Source organism: Buceros rhinoceros, unplaced genomic scaffold (assembly GCF_000710305.1).
Source record: "Buceros rhinoceros silvestris isolate BGI_N320 unplaced genomic scaffold, ASM71030v1 scaffold9130, whole genome shotgun sequence".
NCBI lineage: Eukaryota > Metazoa > Chordata > Aves > Bucerotiformes > Bucerotidae > Buceros > Buceros rhinoceros.
The window spans coordinates 29,027-45,580 of NW_010391259.1; the positions used below are offsets into that span (position 1 = coordinate 29,027).

A 16,554-nucleotide genomic window follows, 5' to 3' on the forward strand; every position below is an offset into this window, starting at 1 on the left:
AAAGGAATTTTTCCCTCCCTCTGCAACTTTCCAAACTACTGGTAGGGCAGATCTGAGGAAAAAAACGGAGCTTTTGCAATAACGCTTCCCAAAAATATTCCAAAAATAGTCAGACACTTCACCTGGGTCTCCTTAGCTTCAAAAATTGTTTATCAAGTGCTCAAAAGAAAACAGTCTACCAAGCCACTAAATTATTCATAACCAACACTGGCTTTTCTCTCAAATCTTTAAGCCAGTAGTGCAAAAATTTCATTTTAAAGTCAATTACTTACAGCAATTTGAATTAACAGGTGAATTTTCAAAACCAAGGCAAGAACATAGACTGATGTGTAAGGAGGTCACATTTTTCTCACGCTGAATATCAAAGTAAAACCAGCCACTGAATTTTTATGATTGTAAACTCAGAGTCCTCTTTTTTTTTATTTCATTTCCTAATACTCAGAATCATCCTTCACCATTCAAAACCTGTAGTTCTAAGTTGAAACATTCTGTATATGGATCAGAAGTAGTATATTTAGTTTCATGTTTCAAGCAGTGACATGGAGATAGCTGATCATCTGTCAGTTTGTTTTCTGAGCACATCCACACAGGAGCAGACAGGAGCAGCTGGCCAATAGGGTTGATATTTGGAAGAATGCATCTTCCTTCTGACAACAGCTTTTTCTGGAACTGGAATAGAACATTAATCACAAAATACATTAATTGGAATTGAAGAATACTTAAAAATTAAATTATTGCAACAAGTCTCATCAACTCAAAGCACAAAATGAACAAGAGCTGAACAAAAAAATCCCACCCTGAAGAGGAACAGAGTAAGACTGTTCACAGTTGTGTTATGTTACCCTGTAAATACTAGTCTGTACAATAGCGATATGAAAACCTTGGCCGTCTGGGAAAAGAATGAGAAAAATCTAAACTACAAGTCTACAGTACAGAAGATGACAAAACAGAAGAGAAAGTGTGAGCTAAGCTGTCTGGAGACTGATACTCAGGCCACATGCGTAATAGCTATGCAAAATTACTAATTAGTTTTTGAATGTGTATGATTATTTCGGGGAAAATAATGACTATGCATGTAATCGGGTGATATAAGCTTTGGCTTGGGCAGCATATGGTGTGCGAGATTTGAGCAAGATACACCCCTCGCACCCGGCACTGATAAGAAAATGCTGCTTCTTAATGCTACATTGGTGTTAAGGAGTTTTTCTTCTGAATTTTTGGTAACAGTTGTGTTATTAACCCACTTCAGGATAACAGTGGTTAAAAACTGACTACATAGCAAGCAGGCCACCAGTTTATAAAACGAAGTGATTTAGTTTTACAGTTCCCCCAGGTACCAACATCATGAAAAAACAATCCTCTATTACATTAGTGTAAACCACACCTGGCACCCTCAGTAGGTAACCCTCTGATTAACTATAAAGGGTTATAGGATACAACATAGTGAACATATGCTTAGTTGGGACAGAAATTCAAATTACTAACACACTGGCAGGGTCTGAATTTTCATGGGAAAGATAAAATTACTTGATTTTGTTATTGTGACTTCAGCATCTTTAATAAAGTATTCTATTCACTCCCTAGGAACAAATATAACTCAAATACTGACAATCAAGTAACGAAGTTAAACACAAAGTAGTTAAAAAAACAAGTAAAAATGTTTTATGTAAGGGCTCTTATTCCAGCAACTGTATGTCTCATATATACATACATATATATGTATATACAATAATGTAGCTGTTTTGTTACATTTCCAAAAAATCTTTTAAGTGCCACACAGAAATATCTCAGACAGAGCTAAGAGTACAACCAAACTGGAACTTGCGCTCAGGACGGAGAAAATACCAGTCCTTAGCAACCGCCCTTTTGCCTCAGACTGACACGTGCAAATCACAAAACCAGCGTCCAGGAGCCCCTTTACACTTTTGGAACATAACCTCCTCTGAAAGTGGTCACTTTAAAAAGCTGCACTTCAAAACAGATGCTCACAAAAAGAAGAAACAAACAGATAAAACGCCCCCCATAATAACCAAACCAACCCCCCAAAAAACCTAGGGGAGTGGGGTGATCAGACTGCAAACACAAACCTAGTTGTTACTTTCTCAGGCGGGACTAAAAGGAAAAAAAAAAAAAAAAATCACCCAAAAAGAGCACGAGATGTTTATCAACACACCACATGAAAAAGCCCACTTTCAGCATCTTGAGAACAATCACAGATCATGTTTGATACTCAAAATAATTGAAACAACAAAGTTCCAATAAAATATACACACTTTTCAGAGAAAGATTACAGTTTAAAAGTTATTACTTAAGAAAATGAAGTGTCAGGTCTTTAGAAAGTGCAAGTCTAGCTGGACAAAACTAGTTGCAATTAATGATATTTCTGTAACGTATTCAAAAAATCTGTTTCTTTAAAGCCTGTCTGCGATGCTCTCTCTTGAGTAGTGATGACATGTAAAACACTAAACTAACTGAAGCTGAGTAATTTATTCTTTCCCAGAATTTGTCATTTTGTTGAAACAACTGACAGGTTAAACAGGGCAGAAACACAGCACTTTGCAGTTTGAACAGCAGGTTAGAAATGAGATTTAGATTCTGTTAAAAAAAAAAAAAACAACAAAAAACCTACACAGAGCAGTCAAAATTCCTGACATGAGCTGAGCTTCATGAGCTTCATTCACCTCTGCAACACTGTTCATTTGACATCCACATTTTCACCACTTTCACACTTCACACCATCATGAAGTTTGTCGATGTACTTATATCTGCAACCATCTTGTGTCTTCATTCACCACTTAACACAAAACCAGAATGTAAGGGTCAAGAATTTTTTAGCCTCATAGATGAATCAAACTGAACTTTTGGGACCTTTTTGGCACAAGCTACCTTGGTATCTGCACACCTACCATTTCTACAATCTGCCTTGACAGTGCAATACCATGCCTGACAGGATTAGTAACAAACACTGGAGTTCTCTGATGGCTTTTCTTCTACTTCCTCCAGGAGTGACTGAGAGCAACCTGATAGCCATGACAGCATGTCCAGGAGTCATGTCACACACAAACAAAGGACATCCACTTCAGACACTTTCAGGATGACTGAAAGGGTGTTTCCAACAGCAGAGATAGAAATGACCTTGCTGGAGCGACTCCTCCAATGTTGTTGGAAAATCATAAATTATTTGGTATGCTGAAATTCTTAGGGTGGGAATAAAATTTTATATCCAGCTTTAAACAGGAAATAGTTGATTTCCATGAAAGTTTTGGTGGAGTTAGTTAGAAATCTTCAAATACTAAAATGAGTATGACAATCGTGTTACTTACAACCCAATTATTAAGGTCTTCTCATCCTCCTATGTACATAAAGAGATCTCACTAGCTGCTTCTCAAACCTGCCTCCTGAGAAGTCTGTGTTGCCAGGTATCAATGCAAGAAATCAAAACAATTGCAGCTGTTTTTGACAACAGGTGACTAAATGCTCAGGAAGTCATACGGACACCTTTTGTCTTCATTAGGCAGCACTTTTTTATTATTAAATAGGATGCAGCTCAGTACCTGGAATAGAAGAACAAGCTGCTAATAGCTTATGTATCAGAATAATTCTTTTTTCCTTCATAATCTGACAGACCTTTATCTGCTTTGGCAGACCAAGCTATGATCTTTGTGTTCAGTGTTAAGAACTAACCTCATTTGAAAACTCAGCTTTATAAATATTTTCTGGACAACTTCAATAGCCACAATTTCATTATCTTTCTAAAGAAAGGAAATAATAATAATATTTTGGAATTTTACCTAAAAGCAATGGGTATAAAGATTAAACTGTTTTGCAAACATGACACATCAAGAAATAGGAGGTTTAATTTACAACTGTGAATTCACGTGCTACTACTCCTGGTAAAAAAAAAAACCAAACCTGAAGGAAACAAAACGTAAGAATTGCTTTTGCAATTTTCTTTTTTGCATTCGTCAAGTGGTAAGGAATCATGGAATAATATCTTAAGTACGGAGAATATTAACATACCTTTCCTTACATATTCCGATGTTTCTTTCAAGGGAAATTAGGTTTCATTTTCCATGGATAATGCGGGATTGCTCATACCTTTAAAGACAAAAAAAAGTTATTTCCACAGGAAAAGGTCTCCTGTCTATTTCAGCAAATAATACAACCTTTAATTAACAACCCATTTTAATGTCATTCTTGTCTATTCCTGTCCCATGCCCATTACGCTGCTTCTCAAGAGTTGCAACAAGGTGTCATCATATTCTGGTATAAACAGTTTGTTGCCAAAAGAATTATCAGGCTCAGCTTAAAGATAATAGCACCCACTGGTGTTAATGTTCTCACTATCTCTTGGTCAGGTTTAACTGGGAAGGGCACAGCGACTTAACAGATGGAGCTTCCTACAAACATGCATTTAAAATAAGCTCAGTGAGTTTTGCTTCAGGAATAGAAACCAAGTGGCTCTGGCCGTTTTTACACTGTATGCTCCAAAACTAGCTTATTACAAAACCAATCATTGCCGCATAAATCAATTCCTTACCAACTTTGTCCTTCTCAGCCTTTGTACTAGTTTCTGACCAAGACGGTGTATCTGTCAGAAGGTGGCTCTGCGAATCGCGCAATGGCTTTGCAGGAAACAGGTGATTCTCACTGCAATGCCAATAAAAAGAACATTAGCAAACTGCAGTAACTTTTCGTTACCTTCCCATGCGTTCCAAACAGTTTGTCGTACGCAGTATTTTTCCCTACCTTACCATCCTGCTTTTCTGATGAACCACTACACTTTTAAGATACACTGCAGTTGTCACAGATGCAAATGCAATCTAAAAAGCAACTCCCTAGGCACAGAACAAGGAAATGCTTCAATTTCTCCTTTGACAGCTATTATATATTAATACATGTACTTCAGTTCCAAATGCACTCCATCCACTCTCCCACTACAACAAGCGTGACATGATAAATAATGGAGAGAGCAACTCCAAAATCTCTTGCCTAATATAAGCTAGAGATCACTGGGGTAAGATTTAAAATGTCAATAAACAGCTAGCTGAAACGTAATGTATTGTATGAATAAAAGATTGTCAATACAATTCCATTACCATTTCTTAGTCACGTATTCAAGTCTACCACACTTACCACATTCTCTATTACATAAGTGTTGAAAAAAAAGCTACAGTATGAAATACTACGTTATTTATTTAGTTTAAGGAGCACCTGCATACTCTTCACACTTCAAAGACGTTGTGTCCATGAAGGATAAGAATTAAGAAAGCATGTCCTATTATCGGCAGAAACAAAACATGCATTTAATATGCAGCCTCCCGTGCTTTGGCACAAGTGCTGCAGGCCTGGGATTCCCTTGTGCAAAGCATCTTTCACCAGATATGAAGAAGGAGGCCTCCCTCAAAAGCCATGCGGGGTAATGCATCCATACCACAGGCAGACAGAACAACTGTCTTGTATATCCACAACGGACTGTTGCTGATAATGAATGTCAGGCAGGTGTGGAAAATTCACGTCCTGGGATGCCACTGAACTGGGAAACAGTACATCAGGGGGAACCCCCACCACCACCTTATTTCCATAAATGTAAATATAAGTCTGAGGATTAGCTGAATTATATCTTAGCTGTTTAAAATCTGACTTGTATTTATTAACAGGACACCCTTCATTTGCTTACCACTTTTATGTATCTTACACATGGTTCTAACTATATGTGCACAGGAAAAAATAGATTATCAAGTATTTGAAATGAGTAACAAAAAGCAGATTACTTTTTGGATGTTGAATTAAGACCGCCAGGTGTGGAAGCTTGCTCAGGATCCTGAGTAACAAGGCAAGTTGGGAAGGAGCAACCATCCCCTAGACTGAAAAATTCAAAATTAGTGTCATACATACAAAACCCCCCAAACTTTGAAAAACTGTTTTTTCCAAAATGAATTAATGACTATCTTACTTCAAAAAACTAACCACCCCCCAAACCCTGTGGATCCTGAATATTCAACACATGAAGCATTAAAAACTGAGTATACCTTGAAAACACAGGCAGCAACCAGTACTTCTTCTCATCACCAAACACCTGCCTTAAGTTTTTGCTGAAGCCCAGGCTAAAGCCATTCTTGTCTGTCCTGTGACGAAATATGGGAGCTCTGAATACCTCTTGAAAGAAAAAAAATTACATTAGATCTCTTAAAAGACAGCACATTTAAATTTCACACCAGTATTTAGGCAATTGCGCTGATGATACCATCATCCAAGAGGAAAGGATCTACTGCCCAAGTGACTGAGAAAGTCAACGCACAGTCACTGTGCATGCAGAGGAAGTCCTATGGCTGAGGAAGGGTGGAATCTCCACCCTTCTCCCTAATCAAGGCAAGGAAGTGTGAGGAACTCTTTAAGAGGGCGTGGTATGTTATATGAAGATTTCAGCAAGTGACTATACCATAAAGAGCGTCCAAGAGAGACAAACCTAAACAAAGGGTTTACTACAGAAAGAGTAACGGAAAAGAACAAAAGCTTAACCTACTTTAGTAGTAAGACTAGCTTTTCATGCCGTGGGGTATGAAAATGTCATGTGTTTTCACAGCTGCATAAAGTGACAGTACAGCTCACACAAACCATGCTGGAAACATGCAGACATCATCCTTCTGCAGTAAATCCTTAGCTGTGAACTGCTGGTAACTACCTTCAACGTGTAGTATGTATTAATTACAAGGTTAGTTTAAAGAAGGGAGAAGGGAAAATAGAGATACCCCTTTAGATGCTCGAGTTAGGCTAGGAAAGCAGTGCCTAGATGATTTAAGCACAGTCACGCTCAAAGCTGTCACGGCTTCATTACCAAACTACTGCACGTTCGGGGTTTCACATATCAAGTAATTTCCCAAAGTAAAAAGGGTAGAAGAGACAAATAGATCTTTCTGATTAGCTTAAAGTGTACAGAAACCATGATATATTACCTGGAGTAACCATGGAATACAAAACCACGGAATTCAATTAGTTTAAAAAAAAGAAATGTTGAATTAGAAGTGTATTGCATTATGGTTACCTCTGAATAATTTTTTCTTTGCTCTAAAAGGATAAGAACAATTTATAAACAGAATACTTAATTATTTCTGTTCATTTAAGCATCATTAGTAAAACTTTTCTCCACTTACAACTAGATAGAAATTAGTATTGGAAAAAAACGTTTCAAAGTATATCATTTTTCACAATATGGAAGAACCCTTCAAACCATAGAGAAATCTTGAAGTAAACAAGCCTCCTTTGGTATTGTTACAGGCCAGGATATAGTATACAACAGGCACACAGATCTTCTGCACCTCCATTTATTTACTTATTAAGATTTGTGAGCTGACAAACACACATCCAAGTGGTGGGAAATCCTGGTTTAATGCTGATAATGCAGTTACATATACTGCCCTATAGCAGAGCTACAGGCCACCTTCTTTCAGGTTTTTAAAATTAACTTGTAACAAAGAGTCCTTTCTATTTATCTATGATTAAGCGGCAGACCGGACTCACAGCTATAAAACCACTTCTCAGATCTCCTTGTTCTTTTACTACTAAATATAGAAGCACTGCCTTAAATCTGTTCCGTGTCAGATCATTCTCTGACATTGATTCTGTGCTCATTCATGTTGATCAAAACTATCACCACTAGGGCCACTACCTACCCACCAGGTATTTTTTTTTCCTTTCCTTTCTCCAGTACAGGCAAAATTTTAGAATTAAAAACTGTGCCTTTCAGAGTTTTTAAAGAAAACTGTAGCTGAATTGAGCAGAGGAACTTCGGTTCTGCAGGGACAAGGATGGGAACAAAGCGCTGGATCTTGGATCGACTCAACACATCAGAAGACTGACCTGGGGGCTAGGAACGCCAAACAAGAAGCACTTGTGCAAGCACATGTTACTGTATCTAACATTTACTAAGAACTGATCTCCATTTTTTTTTTAAATTTAGTTTATTTGGTTTCTGTTAACAAGCAGTGGATGGGAGGAAGTGGGAGGGAGAGGCTAAGTTCGTTAATAGCCTGGACCCTTGGGGCAAGAGGAGAAGAATCAGAAATTCCCAGGAGCAGCAGAACTGGACATTGCCATTTCTGGGCACTTCTAACCAGGATCCAAGGAACGTGTATAGGATTGCCTGCTTTTTCTATTACTTCCATACATGTAATACACAATTCTTGTTTATTTTTTGCTGCCACACACAGAAGCATTAAATCCACTTACTCACCTAATGTAGACTTATTCTTGCTGACAAGCCAACAATGATACCCAAAAAGAGACGACAGACTGACAGAAAACATAGCTGCAGCAAAGAATAAAAACATGATGTGGAACTTGGCTTGAGTATCAGCAAGGCCATTCTAAAGATAAAAAAAAATTATGCTGTTAGAATTGGGGAAATAGCTGTTTGATTATTAATAACCCTCTATTCACCCAAATTTAACTCAGTGTAGAACACAAACGTACCACACAAGAAGACTCTGAATAAACAAATTATACGCCTTCTATGTATGGCCAGCCACGCAGTTAGGTTGCTGACAGCCTCTAAGTTAGGGAAATGAGCCCTTACTTGACAAAGTATAAATACTGTACATTAAGAACCTGCAATTTGGATCTGAACTTTGGAGTGTCTTTTGGAGAAGAGTTTATCTTTACATAAATTGCCTCATTTAATTAGCCTTTTCAGAATAGTTTTATTATAAATATTGCAGATGTAAGAAGGCAGTATGTTGTGAACACAGGTAATAATTAAAATACTAGAAAATGTTGATGAAGCCTTTTCATAGCATAGCATTAAAAGATGTTGGCAAAACCTATCTGTCATATAAATTACCTTGTAAAATATTTTCTAAATAATTGCATGCTCGTTCCATGCAGCTTCAACATAATGTAGGAAAACCTGAAACTTCATAAACTATGATAAACAAAAAAAGAGAGGGCTATGATTATTAGATTATTTTTTGTACCTTGAATTAGGACATACTGGATTACAATGTAAAGCCTTGAACCTTAGGCTTCTCACACGTCAGTAACTTCATACGCCTGAAGATACTATGGCTGTTAGAGTACTTACTGTCCAAAACTTGATAAAATACTGTAAATCCGTTGCAGCAATGAAAAGGCAGTACAGTAGAGAGTAAGCCAAGAAGAGAAGAAAAAATTTGTAATTGGAGAATCCTACACAGTTGTTCACCCTGATAAAAAAAAAAAAGTAAAAAAGTTACATTCTTTGCTTTCATCCAGCTTAGAATTCAACTGATTTGCCCTTAAAATTTATTATCAGTATGTAAACCAAGTTTTGCGTTCTATCTGTGATGCCTCAAGCTACTGAAATAGTTTTAGTTAGTAATTCTAACAAAAACAACGATGACGACAAACCCAAAGAACTTTACCAGGTAATACCACACTTAACAGTTTACTGAAATTAAGTTTTGACTCTCAGGAAATCTGTTCTCAGCACACGCCATGTAAATGTGACTGCAGTTACAATCACTTTTTTTTGTTTGTAGCTAAGTTTAAGTATCCATGTTTACCATTAGCATGTTGTACATAACAACTGGGACAGTAACAAGCCAAGAATTTGAATCCACTGATTTTTGTGATAATAAAACCAGTGTCATTTAATCCACATACTCCTTCATTAATCATCCTGTGTATTATTGTAAACTTTATTAGTAGGATTCTCAAACTTAAGAGTATTCATAACAGGTCCTTAAAAATATTAACTTTTATATAAAATAAATAATAATAATGTTGACTAAACAGAAAACGATTCCATATCAGTGACAACTTCACAGTAAAAAAAAAACCAAACAAACACACATTAGGAGCACGTAAATACTCACTCAAATGTTAAAATAAATCTAAGTTTATAATTTTTACTTATGGGTGAAAAGTTCACCTGATGTGGGTTTTTAAAAATTTTTACATGTTAATAAGCAACTAGTATATAGTATCAGCAGAGAGACATGGTGACAGTATATTTAGTACAATAGCAGCTTCTCATTAGAGGCAATATATTAAGAATCTTGAATTTTTCAGCTCTACTAAACATGTAATGATACTACACCCACCCACAGAAATACACTGGGGTGCTGACCATGGACAGTTTATTGGTAAACAGCTTCCTCTTTCTTTTATTTGGTTGCATTAGAAGCCAACCCAAGTTATCACTGCACTGCTGATTTATATGGAGAGTTATGTCAAAGTTAAACAGACAATAAATCCACGCACCTTCTTTACCTAACTGATATTGCTGTCAGAACGTTCAGCTAATCAAAAGACTATATTCATGAAAGCATTTGCACATTGAAAAAAAAAAAAACTCAAAAATTAAGAATGAGTGGGGAGTCTCAATTTTAATTTCCAGAAGTGCAGATCAAGTTATTGCAACTACTCTTTTCTCTAGAGAGATGGTGATGTTGACGGCAGGATACATGGCAATCAGAATGGGGTAAAATCTTAAAATACCGAACAATCTTTCTCTGTACTCTACTGTTATCCATACTCTACTGTTATCCATCCTCGGGGTGAATAGGGAGTTGGTTTGTTTGGATACTTGTTTTGTTTTTACAAAATACAGCACCTTGGCTAAACGTTAAATTTAACATCACCATTTAAACACGCAGTAGGAGCTAAGTACCTGTATTAACTACAGTTCAGAAGGACTCACAACAGATTGTTCTAATTAAAAAAAAAAATAGATGGTACGTTACTAAGCTCATCATGATTCTTATTGGGAAGTAAATACACAGTTCTTCTCAGTGAGGTGTTCTTTCTTTCATTAAATACGTAAAAGTAAGCAATTTCACAATAAACTGCAAGCAATTCAGAAACAAGTTTTCTATAATAACCCTATTTTCCTTTCATGGTATTTCTTTTAGTACAGTTTTTCCTTTATGACATTGTTCAGTGTGAGAAAAGAAGTATCAAGTGAAATGTTATTTCCCAAAAATGAAATTTCTAGAATCAAAGACAGATTTCTTTCTTGTCATTCTTTTGCACTACTTATGGTACACAAGTTAAAAAAAAATATTCCATAAATTATTCCGCTCCCTTCAATTTTGACAAAGCCCCAGATCGAGGAGTTCTTACTGGAAGAGAATAGTTCATCAGAAGACAGAAGAGAAAGTAAACACCAAGGTTTTGTAATTGTACTATTTGAACATGTAGTATCAAATCATAAAACTCAAGAATGGTGGTTAGATTTGAAGTCTAATATTTTTTAGGAAGAGTAAAACAGATAAATGTACTGACAACTGGCTGCATTATTGCCTGCTGTTGCAGTTAAACGTTCATATGGAAGAACAGTCCAGTTACCAATTTGGATTACAGATAACACTTACAACACTTGATTCTGAAGTACAAAAAAGAAGAGATTTCTCTCTCAAAAGTTAGTTTACTGAAAATGCCAGGCAAAGAAGGCACAAGGCACTGAGGGTGATGCAACTCATTTAACAACAAGCCTCAGAAAATTAAGGGGATTCTTCTTGAATGACTCAAAAGACAAAGACGACAAAGTAGTATCAAATGATTTCTAAACTGTTCCTAGTGCACCTGTCAGTATTACAGTTGTTATACACAAATTATAGTTTTGGTGATGCCTCGAGTCACTGCATTCCTGTCTGCAGCTCTCTCTATACATAGTATGAGCAGCAGTGGCACTAGCATAGAAACCGCTAATGCTTTTAATTCAGCATCATTTTGCTTTTATTTCTGCATAATTTAAACATTTTAAGAGTAGTTACAGGGCAGTTAAGTATTTCTGCTTATCACAACACTTCCATTAATGCAGGAGTGATAGCCAAATAAAGCCTCCCAAAAAGCAGAAGACAGCTGACCTGGAGTTAGGACATGACTACCATCTTACTGCCTCTGCCTTCCAAATGCTTCATCTTACTTTCCCTAGGTTTTTTTTACCTGTCCTGTCTACAGAAATCCTTCACCTACCAAAATACTAAAAAAAGATTTAATTCCCATTACTATTTCCCTGCTCTCTCAAAGCATCACTTGGGTCCCTTCCCCCTTCTTTCCCACCGAACTTGCTTCCACAAAAAAATCCCAACATGAAAAGCAAAGCAATACCTAGGGATGTTTTCAAGGGGGCTAAAGCCCAGCTGTTATACCGATCTGCACCCTTACTTTTGTTGGCAAATAGCCGTACGGTATTTCCAAAAGAAGCCCTGAACACCAGTCTCAAAGGACACAGCTGAGTCTTTAAAGGAAGCTATGAAGTTTGATCAGCATCTGTGCAATATTTCTGAAGTCACTTCCACAGTTATTTTTTTCAGAGTGAGCAAGAACTGTGGACTGCCACTCAAGTTAGGGAAAATAAAGCAAGACAATACTTTTTTTCCTAGTGCATTACTGTTACTTGGAGTACAAAAGGAACAATTCTCCATCAAGAAGCACTACATATCTTTCAAATACCTTCTCTATTAGACTAAAAACAATGAGCAATGTAAATCCTCTCTGAAACTGGATATATTTATGTTGTCTGGATACAAAAAGTCTGCAAACAGGTAAAATGAGCAAATGCTACTGACAGAAAAATGGAGTTTATTTTTCTAGGAGTCTATGCCCTACTGAAATACCACTTCTCTGCCCCCTCAAACAACACTTAAGTGCTCAGTTTTCGATTTGTAATTTGAAGAAACAGACTTATATTCTGAAATTGAAGTTTACATGAAGGACATTTTCATGTACTATCCTAAGGCAGGATGACTCAAAAAATACCAGACAGACCATAAAGCTTATGAGAAGTGTGTATAATACTGAATAATAACAGTAGTACTGAGATTTTTCAGAAATATTTTGTCAGGAATAGCCTGATAACTGTTTTTCTTATAGCCTTCTACAAGACAGCTGTAAGAAAGACAAAAAAAGTACAGCCTTTTTTCTTATAAGAAATTTGTTCCACATGGAACAGTTCTATCCGCTTGTGTTTTGTTTGGGTTTTCTTTAAATTTTATTAAGAAGCATACTACTAACACCAAGCATCATCAAGTTTCATATGCTGATATCCCTACTGCAAAAAAATGTAAGAAGTATCTCTACTCTATATGGTTAAACATTTCTTTCAGTTGTGTCTACCAGATTCTTAAATCATATTGCATTATGTCAGAGGCTGTAGACAGGTCCAAGACAAGCAGGAGAAGGCCAGCACCCCTGCCTCTCCCATAAGAGTCTCCTCTGCCCAGGAATTTGATTTAAGAAGAAACCAGCTGCTTAGAACCATCTACCATTCAGTTTGTCCAATGCAGGAGATTATTCTTTTCTGATTGGTTTCATGTGCTGAAGAATTGCCATCTACCACTCAATCCTCTTAACTTTGACTTTACTAAACAATTATCTTTAATTGTTTCCATAAGATACCTGCCAAACCAACATAAATTAATCACACATCCAGTCTCCCCATTGGTTCCAAGGGCTGTTGAGGAAAGACAGGAAAACAAAACCACTGAGCAGGCTGACACAGCACCAAAAGGCAGGCGGGTGCAAAGGAGAGGGGGAAAGAAAAACGAACCCCTCCCCCCCAAAAAAAGAGATAAAACAAAGGACTCATAAAACTAAAAGAGCTAACTTGCCCACTCAAGCTGTCCTGCGAGCTTCAGTAAGGGGAACAAGGCACGGCCCTTCCCTTTGGTTTTTAAGCTAGGGAAGTATTTAATCATTCAAAGCAACTAAGCCACAGTAATACTCAAACTCAAAGTCCATGAAGGAAAGACACAGTTCTTAAAAGATGTTTTCTTACTGACCTGAAGTCTACCTCATTCTAATGGTAAAAACAAGAAGGTACCTAACTCAAAGGTCTAAGAAAAATGATCCATGAACTTCTTTTTGCATCTCACAACTAGGAAAAGAGAAATAATTTCAATGGTCCTGCAAGACCAGTAACTTTACATAAACATCAAACTCTAGGAATAATGAAGCATCACCTTCATAAGAGGCCGCCTGAGTTTATCTTAACAAATCAGAAAGTAAGAGAAGAAAGCCAATAGTACACTCACCAAGGGCAATGATGATCCATTTTCAAAATGCATCTTAAAATAACCCCACAGAATTCCAAGCATCGCAAAAGGCAAAAGAAAAAAAAAAGTCAGAAGCACAGTTATGTCAAGATTTCGATTATTCACATACAAATTAAGAATTACCCATATGCACTAACCTAATCTATTTAACAAAAATGTCTGTTTAAATTCACATAATATAGTTTATCCAGGTAAAGTAAATTGTATATAACCCAAACTCAAAACACGTGCTCTGTCAAGAGCTTAGTGATTTAAGAAAACACAATATATAACTTCAACTTCAGGATTTGGTCCTCAAATTCTGAACAGGTCTTTCGGCTACTCTTTACTCTCTGACTTTCTCTCTCTTGAAACTGGGCTAATTCATTATATTTAGTTGTATCACTAAGTATACATTTCCAAGTACACTATTTGCTTTTATAGAATGCATACAGATGCACACGACATTTTTAAGAACTCACCTTGTACAAAAACCCCAAACATTTGGGGAACATTTGGGCAATTAATCACTCTCCATTAATAAAACAAGCACAAAAATCAGATAACCTTGAAGCAAGTGAATTTTGACAAGGTAAGGACAAAATTAAGGTATTCTGCAAAATACATTAACTGATGGCATTCTGCAGATTTCAGTTATATTTCCACAGGATAACAGAGGTCACCCTTTTTCTCCACCCTACTCACACATGAGACTGTTCCTGTCTTACATTGCAACCACCATCCCATACAGCACAACCAATATCCTCTTTCAACCTCAACTCAGTTACTCTTTCAGTGCCACTACTGTTTTGTTTGACAAATAGGAAGTCTTGTCTGTCTCACAATCATGTTGGAAGGTTTGATGCATTATTAGCTGAAGAGTATTTGGAACAGCCCTAAAGCTAAAAATAAATCAGCCTTTGAGGAAGTCCCGCCTCTCAGAGTTAGAAATTTAAATCACTAGGAGCAAGAGTGGAGAAACACACAAACATCCAACCTAACTGGAGAAACGTCAGAGGGAACAGCCAAAACAAAGATTAAATTAGAAAGCAATTAGACTTCTGGGAAATATGAAGGTGAATTTCCTTTTGTGTTAGACGAACAAAAGCTTTATTTTATGGCTTCAGATAGAAATGTGGGATACTTGGTTTTTAATTTCTTTAAACAAAATAACCTGCAAGTTATCCAATGAAAAACAGGATATTAAGTTTATTACCTCAGATAAGATGTAAGTGACATCATGATTAGATTGAGATGGGTAGTGATCTTTATTCAGATTCTAACAAAAGAAGCAAATTTTTGTTTATCAGCTATTTTTGGTTACATTCTTAAGGAAAGTTCTTTATCAATATTCGTAATTTTTAAGCATTATGTAAAGACCACATAATCCATGTTGGCATCAAGAAAGCCATTAAATTCATTAGAGTAAGTTACAGACTTCCTTAGAAATAAGTAAATAAAATCTAAATCTGAAAAAAATTCTAAAGAAAAAAAAAGCTTAGCTGCCAAACCATTAAACTTGAAAAATCTACACATAGGAAAAAAAGCTTCTGTGTCAAGAAAAGAATCCATTACTTCAGATAACACTTATTTAAAATATTTTCTTACTTGTCGCATACAGAACAGTGATGGCAACGATCTGGTTTTACAAGATGGCATCTGTCACAGTATCTGATTGCTAAAGAAAAAAGTTCAAGATTAGGTCTTGATGTACAGTTACACATTTTGATTCCCAAATTCTGCACAAAAGAAAATACTAGCAGCCCAGCCCAGCAGAACCCTCAGGAAAGCATTTCAGTATGAACAAAAGCAGTCACAAACATTGAAGCATTCTTTAAGTACTTGAAGTGCTGAATCTAGCAGAGTGAACCCAAAAAGCTCAGTTTTTGCAATCTCTGCTAATCATGCCTATCAGGTTTTTTTTCTTCCAAACCTCTCAGCTCTGCGAAACAACCAATGCACCAACCAAACCCATGAAGCCCTCACTAGACCAGAAAACCCTTAAAAACTGTTCAACAATATAGCTACTTGAAGCTATTATTCTAACAGCTTTAATTTACTATAGAGAATTATTTTTGGATTTGCTTAGCTAGCCAGCATTCACAAACCCAGAACATCAGTATGTTAAGATTAACTCTTAGTCTGGAAGAACTTTTGTTCTTGCAACTGAACAACCAGCAAGTGAAACAGTAACAGTTTCTTGCTGTGATCTATCTAGCTATACATGCCATGCAGGTAGTGATTAATTTTTAAATTTTTTTTTAACCTGTGAAAGAAGAAATCTGTGCAATTAAAGACTGCTACAGTTTGTTAGTATTACCAGTTTTCTGTAAATATCAGTTTGCAAACATTTAGCAAGGCATTGTCAATCCACTTTAAAATCCTAAGCTGCATGCAGCTATTTACTTCCCATTGAATAAATATAGCTGCATTAAAGCTACATTAAAGTTACGTTCTTGGGTCACTTTGTTACTTGGGAATTATGAAAAGCAGTTCTTCCCTACAATCCAAACCCTTGATTTCTTGTTTTTTTTTTTTT

The 16,554-nt window shown here is 36.4% G+C and overlaps 1 protein-coding gene across 1 annotated transcript in view; it reads right to left on the bottom strand.

The window, feature by feature from the left end:
• Positions 1-475: 475 nt before the first annotated feature.
• Positions 476-16,554, bottom strand: part of ZDHHC2 (zinc finger, DHHC-type containing 2) — a 22,961-nt gene continuing 6,882 nt past the window's right edge. Inside the window, exons 4-12 of the mRNA XM_010140850.1 lie at positions 15,624-15,693; positions 14,016-14,048; positions 9,080-9,200; positions 8,234-8,366; positions 6,033-6,159; positions 5,775-5,867; positions 4,541-4,650; positions 4,021-4,098; positions 476-669 (exon numbers count right to left, since the gene is read on the bottom strand). Of these exons, the coding sequence (XP_010139152.1) occupies positions 4,058-4,098; positions 4,541-4,650; positions 5,775-5,867; positions 6,033-6,159; positions 8,234-8,366; positions 9,080-9,200; positions 14,016-14,048; positions 15,624-15,693 (728 nt within the window). The 3' untranslated portion in view covers positions 476-669; positions 4,021-4,057. The remainder of the gene's footprint in view (positions 670-4,020; positions 4,099-4,540; positions 4,651-5,774; positions 5,868-6,032; positions 6,160-8,233; positions 8,367-9,079; positions 9,201-14,015; positions 14,049-15,623; positions 15,694-16,554) is intronic.